This window comes from Sorex araneus, chromosome 3 (assembly GCF_027595985.1).
Source record: "Sorex araneus isolate mSorAra2 chromosome 3, mSorAra2.pri, whole genome shotgun sequence".
Lineage (NCBI taxonomy): Eukaryota > Metazoa > Chordata > Mammalia > Eulipotyphla > Soricidae > Sorex > Sorex araneus.
In genome coordinates this window covers 151841754-151850059 of record NC_073304.1, presented here as the reverse complement: position 1 = coordinate 151850059, position 8306 = coordinate 151841754, and the positions used below count along the sequence as shown (strand labels likewise).

General features: G+C 66.8%; 1 protein-coding gene across 1 annotated transcript; it reads left to right on the top strand.

Annotated features, from left to right (window-relative positions):
• Positions 1 to 926: 926 nt before the first annotated feature.
• Positions 927 to 8303, top strand: ZNF687 (zinc finger protein 687). The gene is made up of 9 exons (XM_055130364.1): positions 927 to 1064; positions 3636 to 5683; positions 5770 to 5948; positions 6076 to 6252; positions 6321 to 6483; positions 6575 to 6916; positions 6995 to 7107; positions 7193 to 7334; positions 7432 to 8303. The coding sequence occupies exons 2-9, from the start codon at positions 3653 to 3655 to the stop codon at positions 7912 to 7914; spliced, it is 3630 nt and encodes a 1209-aa protein (XP_054986339.1). The 5' UTR covers positions 927 to 1064; positions 3636 to 3652; the 3' UTR covers positions 7915 to 8303.
• The last annotated feature ends 3 nt before the right edge of the window (positions 8304 to 8306 follow it).

Genomic DNA, 8306 nt, shown 5'->3' with positions numbered 1-8306 from the left:
TTCCGTCTCCGCGCATCCCCTCCCATTCCCCGCCTCCAGGGGCGGGGCAACCGAGCGCGGGAAAATTCGGCGTCCGCGGACTCCCCCGGCGCAGGGGACGCAGAAAGCTCCGGAGCCAGGGCGAACTCGGGGGTCCCGCTGGCGCCGCCGCCCCCGCCCCCCAGGCCCAAGCTTCGGAAGGCGCTCGGCGTGCGACCCGGGAGCCCTCTGGAAATGGCCCGGGCCACGCCAGCACGCACGTCACCTCTCCCCCACTTCCGGTCTGCAAGTCCGCCCCAGGCTGCCCGGCCGGTTCCTTCACCTCCAGATCCCGCCCCTAGTGCAGGCCGGCCGCAGCGGGAGGAGGCGACGGTGAGTGCCCGCGCTGGCCCATAGCCACCGTCCACACGGCGGGCAGGCCACGGAGAGTGTTTAGGGCGACGTCCCGTCCCGGCACCATGGCACCATGGCAGCGGCTGGAGCAAACAGCGCACGCTGATCCATACATCCGGGCTTCCCTCAGAGTCTCCGGATTCTCGCTAAGTGCCCCGAAAGGAAGCTCCGAGTTCTTGAAATTTGCATAAGCGGACTGCTGGCTTTAGGAAGTGATCATCCAATAGGAAGTGAGAAGGCGGAGCTGAGCCTGGATGGTCACTGCCTCCTGATGGAGAGCGGGACCGCCTATTGGCTTCCGTCTGAGCGTCAGCTGCAGGAGCCAATCGCTTTTGAGATGTACGGAGGGCGGCACAGCCAATGGGGAGAGGCAGTTTCAGAAGGACCAGGCCCCTTGCCCAATGAGGCTGGAAAGACTGTTCGGGGCTAGAGCCGAGCGGCAGCGCTTAAAGCCAACCCAGGGAGACGCTGGGCGGGGCGCAGCCCTGACCGACAGGGCATTGGCCAATGTCGAGTGCGAAAGCGGGCAGCTTGGCCCGGGAACGCGGAGGGAGCTGAGGGAAGTGGAGGCTGAACGGGAGAGAAGCAGGAAGTAGCGGTGGCCGCGGGGAGGGCGGCGGCGGCGGCGGCGGTGGCTGCTGCTAAAGCAGGGGAGAGGCCGCCGGTCTCGGCTCGCGCCGGGGACGGAACAAGTAAGCGAGCCCGGGGTCAACACCCGCCCTCGGCCCCGCCCCCCGGGGGGACGGGCAAGCGCCCCCGCCCCTCCCCCACCGGGCCACGCACCCCTTCCCCGCGCCCCCTGGGGCGGCCCCTCGGGAGGCGCGGGCGCCGCTGCGGTCCCGCGGGGCGGGCGGGCGGGACTCGCGGGAGCTCGGCGCGCGGCGCCTCGCCGGGAGACGGCGCGGCCGGGCGGCTTCCCCCGGGCCCGGCGCCCCCGGCCCCCGCGGCGTCCGGCGCGCGGCTCGGGGCCGGGAGACTGCGGGATGTCGCGACCTAAAATGGTGTCCGCGTCCGGGGTGGGGGCGGGGGCGCTGCGGCCCGGCCGGGCGCGTGGCGGCGGGGGCGCCCGGGAGCCCCGCGCGCGCCTCGGGGGTCGAGCGCGCCCGCGCGCCCGCCCCCGGCCCCGCTGGTCCGGCCGCCGCCGCGCGCGCCTCAGTTTCCCCCGCGCCGACGTGCGCACCCCGCCCCCTCCCCGCGATGCGGCGCGGCGGGCAGATGGCAGCGACTTCATCCTGCCGCTGCCCCGCGCCGCCCCCCGCCCTCGCGCGCAGAGCCCCGCGCCGGCCGGGCCCCGGCCCCCCCTTCCTCCGGCCCCTGCCTGCGGCCGCGAGCAGGGACAGGGAAGGTGTCCGAGCGCGCCGCCGGCCGCTGCCGCCGCAGAGGCCTGGCCGTGCGGTGCAGCGCGGCGGGGGCGCCTCTCGGGCCTGGGCCGCCGCTCGCTCCACTGACCACTTCGGCCCATAGGATGACCTCTAAGGTCATTTCGTCGCCAGAGGGGCCGGGGCCTGCAGCAGCCAAGTTTGCAGAAGCCCTCTCCGTGCGCACTTCGTGCGTCAGGCCCCCCACCCAGGGCCCGAGGGGCAGGTAGCTGGGCCTGGCCGGGTCAGGGTGGGGGTGGCTCCGTGCGCAAGGCCGGGGGCGGAGGGGAAGGGCTTTGTTGAAGCCCGGAACCTCCCGAGCCCAGTGGGCGGCGGAGGGCCCAGGCAGGCCTTCCTCTGCGGCCCCCTCCCGCCTCCCCCACCTGGGTCTCCGCAGCGCCAGCTGCCACCTGCTGGGACCATCTCCTGTTACCGTTGAAAGGCTGGGAAGAGGTGAGCGTACTGGCCCTGGGAAGAGGCTTGCACCCTGGCTGGGGACCGGGCTAGGCCCTGACTTGGTCAGTGGCATCTTCCTAGATGGAGGAATGAGCCAGGAACGGAGTTGGGGCCCCATATTGCTCTAGGACCCCTTGTTTAGTCTTGTGGGATCAGTTTTTTCTTTTGCTATTTTGTCGTGGGGCCACACTCGGCAGTGCTCAGGGATCACTCATGGCTGGCTCAGGGGATCCAGTGGGGTGCCACGAAAAGAACCTCAGTGGGTTGAATGCAAGGCAAGTGCCTGCCTGCTGTACTATCTGCCCAGCCCTGTTTTTCTTTTTAATACGGGACCAGGTTGGGTTGGGTGAGGCTGACCCAGGCTGCTTTTGTAAAGGGAAAGGAAGAAGTGCTTGAAATCAGGGGCAGGGGGCCTGGCTTTTTGTCCCAGCAGCAGCTGTGCAGATGAGCTTGTACCCGGGAGAGTGAGCTGGGGCGGTGGGGGAGGGGCCGTGGGAGCTCGGGCATTCTGGGGAGGAGGTGAGCATGCAGCAGGTGTTTGTGACAGGAGAGGCCCAGCCTGGGGCCGCGGTGAGCAGGCTTGCTGGCCGGGCTTTTCCTCTGTCCTCTTTGTCTCCGTTCCTGTTCTTCCATCCTGGGCTAGGACTCTGGCGCTGTCCCCCTGTAACTGGCCTAGGGTTCCTCCAGGTTCCTAGGCTCGGCCTCTGGTGACCCTGGATCTCATCACTACCTCAGCCTTCGTGTTTAATTGTTTAAATGTTTATTCCTTCCCAGCTGCTGTTTGTTTGGGGCTTGGGGGCAATTCCCATCTTAGTGTGGTGCTCGGGACTTGCTCCTGGCAACGTTTGGGGGGACCTTGCGGTGCTGGTGCTCAGACTAGGGGCTCCCACCTGCTCCGCCCCTCTAAGCTGCCTCCTTATTCACCCCCCAGCCCCCAATCCAAGATTTCAAATTCTAGGGATGCTTAGGAGACCCAATATAGCCATGTCATTGGCCATTGTTGAGGTTATTTTGCCTTTATTTGAGTCCAGCAGCAAAAGACAGAGGAGACACACAGAGGGCCAGTGACAAGGTGGGAGTCGGGTCCTTACTACTGTCTTGGCTTCAGTCGCTACCCCCTTTGGCTCAGGTCTCTGTGGCTTGAACAAGGCCTGTAACCCCAGAGCGCCTTCTCCATCCATGACCCTGGCAGCTGAGTTGCTGGGCTTGATGCTGGCGGAGGGTCCTCACAGAGCTCCCTCTCCTGTGCCTGAGCTCTGAGAGGTTTCTTCCCTCTGCTTTCTCCGATGGTTTCTGCTGGAAGCCTCCCTCAGGTTTTAACCCTGACGAGTGTGAGTCCATATGGCTCTTAGATGGGTCCCTGTGGAGCACCCGGGGCGGCCTGGGGGTACAGCTGGGTGATGGCTCCTGCCTTCAGAGCCCTCAGTGTCGTCCTCCTGTGCTCATCAGGGCTGGGACCCGCCATCATGGGGGACATGAAGACCCCTGATTTTGATGACCTTCTTGCCGCCTTTGACATACCTGACATTGATGCGAATGAAGCCATTCACTCTGGGCCAGAAGAAAACGAAGGGCCTGGAGGCTCAGGGAAGCCGGAACAGAGTGCACAGGGCAACGCTGGAGAAGCAGTGGCCACAGCTGCTGGGGATGGTCTTGGGGTCGCAAGCCAGGCCCCTGAGCACGGCCCGCCGCCACCACCACCGCCTGATATCTCTGCCGTCAGCGTCATTGTCAAGAACACTGTGTGCCCCGAGCAGGCGGAGGCCCTGCCTGCAAGCTCTGGGACAGCCGGGGCGCGGGTCGGGGGCCTGGTGAAGGACGGGCCATTCGGACCGCGGCTGATGCAGAATGGCTTTGGGGGTCCTGAGCCATCCCTCCCAGGCCCGCCCCATTCTCCGGCCCCTCCCAGTGGGGGGACCTGGAAGGAAAAAACCTCAGAAGGCAAAGCTCCCCTGGACCTCTTCGCTCACTTTGGGTCTGACCCAGGGGAACATCCGGACCCCCTGCCTCCTGCTGCACCATCTCCTCCTCGCGAGGGGGCCATGAGCCCCCCTCCTTTTCCCGCTCCCTTTGAGCTGGCCCGGGAGAATGACGCAGCCCTCCTGCCTCCCGGGGCCTTGAAGCAGGAGCCTTGCAGCCCCCTGCCCCTGCAGGGTGCCAGCCCCGAGGCCGCCGGTCTTCCTGCCGGCACCTTGCCCCCCCGCCTGCCTGGGGTCCCCTTCATCAAGCGCTCCCCAGGGCACCAGAGCCCCCCTGCCTCCCCCAAAGTGCCCAACTGTCAGCCCCTGAAGGAAGAAACTGAAGAGGGGCCTGTAGACAAGTCCCCCGCAGGCAGCCCCCACAGCCCCTCTAGTGGCGCCGATGCCGCTGACGAGGAGAGCAACGACTCACCAACGTCGTCCGGCTCCTCGCGGCCCCTCAAGGTGCGGATCAAGACCATCAAAACATCCTGTGGGAATATCACCAGGACAGTGACCCGAGTCCCCTCAGACCCTGGCCCCCCTGCCCCTGTGACCCCAGCACCAGACACCCCAAAGGTGGTGAGCGTGCAGCTGGGTGATGGCACGCGCCTAAAGGGCACTGTGCTGCCGGTGGCCACCATCCAGAATGCCAGCACGGCCATGCTCATGGCGGCCAGTGTGGCCCGCAAGGCTGTGGTCCTGCCGGGGGCCGCCACCACCAGCCCCAAGTCGGTAGCTAAGAATGTGCTGGGGCTTGTGCCCCAAGCCCTCCCCAAGGCCGAGGTGCGGGCCGGGCTGGGCACTGGGGGCCAGAAGCTTAATGGGGCCTCGGTGGTGATGGTGCAGCCGTCCAAGCCCTCCCCTGGGCCTGGTGCCAGCGGGGGCACGGTCATTTCCCGGACGCAGTCCAGCCTGGTGGAGGCCTTCAACAAGATCCTCAATACCAAGAACCTGCTGCCCGCCTACCGGCCCAACCTGAGCCCCCCGGCTGACGCGGGGCTGGCCCTGCCGCCGTCAGGGTACCGCTGTCTGGAGTGCGGTGATGCCTTCTCCTTGGAGAAGAGCCTGGCTCGCCACTACGACCGCCGCAGCATGCGCATCGAGGTCACCTGCAACCACTGCGCCCGCCGCCTGGTCTTCTTCAACAAGTGCAGCCTGCTGCTACACGCACGTGAGCACAAGGACAAGGGGCTCGTCATGCAGTGCTCACACCTGGTCATGCGGCCCGTGGCTCTAGACCAGATGGTGGGCCAGCCCGATATCACGCCCCTGCTGGCCGTCCCCCCTGCCCTGGGAACCCCGGCCTTGCCGGCCTTGGGCAAGGGGGAGGGTGCGGTCACTTCCTCGTCCACCATCACCGCAGTGGCGCAGGAGGCCCCTGTGTTGCCGCTGTCTGCCGAGCCTTCTGCCACCCCGGCCACCTCTGCGTCCACCTGCTTCCGCTGCCTGGAGTGCCAGGAGCAGTGTCGGGACAAGGCTGGCATGGCTGCTCACTTCCAGCAGCTCGGAGCCCCTGGCCCGGGGGCCGCCAGCACCGTGAGTGTCTTCCCTGCCCTTCCTGGGGGGGTCTGGCGCCCAGGGGACGGCCTGCCTCACCGGCTGTATGCTCCCTGGTGTGACAGGTGTGCCCCACCTGCCCCATGATGCTCCCCAACCGCTGCAGCTTCAGTGCCCACCAGCGCATGCATAAGAGCCGGCCGCCCCACGTCTGCCCCGAGTGCGGGGGCAACTTCCTGCAAGCCAACTTCCAGACGCACCTCCGGGAGGCCTGCCTGCACTTCTCGCGCCGCGTGGGCTACAGGTGCTGCCCGCTCATGCCGCCCAAGGACCGAGGGGGTGGGGGGTGGACACAGACACCCCTCGGCCCCGCCTCTCAGGAGAGCCGGTTGTGCTGCCCACGGTGTTGGTGACAGAGCCCTCCTCTTCAGGTGCCCCAGCTGTGCCGTGGTGTTCGGTGGGGTGAACTCCATCAAGTCCCACATCCAGACGTCGCACTGCGAGGTGTTCCACAAGTGCCCCATCTGCCCCATGGCCTTCAAGTCCGCCCCCAGCGCCCACGCCCACCTCTACACCCAGCACCCCAGCTTCCACACCCAGCAGGCCAAGTGAGCAGCGTAAGGGGGGGCTGGGGGGCTGGGCAGGGCGGTGTCTGCACTGTCCTCTCCCCTCACAGGATGATCTTCAAGTGTGCCATGTGTGACACAGTCTTCACGCACAAGCCACTCCTGTCCTCACACTTCGACCAGCACCTGCTGCCCCAGCGCGTCAGTGTCTTCAAATGCCCGTCCTGCCCCCTGCTCTTCGCCCAGAAGAGGACCATGTTGGACCACCTCAAAGTACGGAGCCCAGGCGCAGGAGGGGGCGGGGCGCGCCTGGGCCGGGGCAGGGCTGGGTTCCCGACCGCCTCTCCTTCTCTTCCTCTCCTAGAACACCCATCAGTCTGGGTGCCCGGGGGAGGACACTGCCGGGAAAGGGGCTAGGGGCTCCCTGCTGACCCCCAAGACTGAGCCCGAGGAGCTGACCGAGTCTCAGGGAGGGGCTGCAGCCCCTACTGAGGACTCCTCGTCGTCGACGGAAGAGGAAGAAGCCCCCAGCTCCCCTGAGCCCCCTCGACCTAGCAAGCGGCCCCGGCCGCCCCGGAGGGAGCTAGGAAACAAGGCTGTCAAGGGGGGTGGGGGAGGACCCGGAGGCTGGACCTGTGGCCTGTGTCACTCCTGGTTCCCTGAACGTGACGAGTACGTGGCTCACATGAAGAAGGAGCATGGCAAGGTGAGGTCCCTGCCGGGGCTAGGGGGGAAAGGCGCTGAGCAGACTGGCGGAGGGTCTGAGTTACCCCTGCTCTCCCAGTCCGTGAAGAAGTTCCCGTGTCGCCTGTGTGAGCGCTCCTTCTGCTCGGCCCCCAGCCTGCGGCGCCACGTCAGGGTCAACCATGAGGGCATCAAGCGAGTGTACCCGTGCAGGTAACCACGCCCCTCCCACTGCCTCCTGTCTCAGTGCTCGTGCCTTGGGCGGCGCCCATGTCCACCACATTCTCTACCGCTTCAGGTATTGCACCGAGGGGAAGCGAACCTTCAGCAGCCGCCTGATCCTGGAGAAACACGTCCAGGTCCGGCATGGGTTGCCGCTTGGGGCCCAGTCCCCTGGCCGGGGGATGGCCCTGACCCAGGGCCCGGCTGCCAGAGCCCAGGTAGGCAGGGGCCCCATCTGCTGGGCCAGGGGTGCCAGAAAGCTAGGTGGGGTTGCCAGGGGTGGGGTGGGTGCTGATCCTGGCTCACTCTCCCCAGGGCCAGGCCCGGAAGCGGCGCCAGTCTTCTGACTCGTGCAGCGAGGAGCCTGATAGCACCACCCCTCCAGCCAAGTCCCCCAGGGGCACCCCTGGGACCCTGCAGTGCGGAGGCCCAGGCGCAGCAGAGCCGAGCCCCGTGATGGGCCTGCGGGTGGAAGGGGGCGCTCAGCAGTGCCTCGACTGCGGCCTGTGCTTTGCCTCTCCGGGCTCCCTGAACCGCCACCGCTTCATCAGCCACAAGAAGCGCCGGGGTGCAGGCAGCGCTGCCATCCTGGGCCTTGCAGATGTGGAGGAAGAGGGCCCCCCTCCCTTAAGGTCTGACCCAGAGGGCGGGGATTCGCCCCTGGCCACCTCTGGGGGCCCTTTGACCTGTAAGGTCTGTGGCAAGAGCTGTGATAGCCCCCTCAACCTTAAGACCCACTTCCGCACGCACGGCATGGCATTCATCAGGGCTCGGCAAGGGGGTGCTGGGGACAGCTAGGCCAGGGAGCCTGGGTCTCACGCTGCTGCCTGTTCCCAGCTGGGGGAGGCGACTGGGATTCCTCCAGAGACACAGGCTTGAGGACTCGGTCTTTGCCGACCCTCTCTGCCCCCCATTCCTCCTACTGAGCCCAACACTAAGGACCCTCCTGCTGACTGGCTGACCGACCCCCCTGACCGACCCCAGGCTGGGACTGGCCCAGACAGGATGTTTGTGAGCCCGCTGATGGCCAGGAGGGATCCAGCCAGGGCTGGGGCAGCCCCATTCCTGCAGCACGGCCCCACCCAGCACCACCCAGCCCCCCAGCACTCAAGCCCCTCACCCTTGCAGTGCCTTTTACTTGTGTTTATTTTTCTCCCCCAGAAATCCCGGGGGGGTGGGGTGGTGATGAG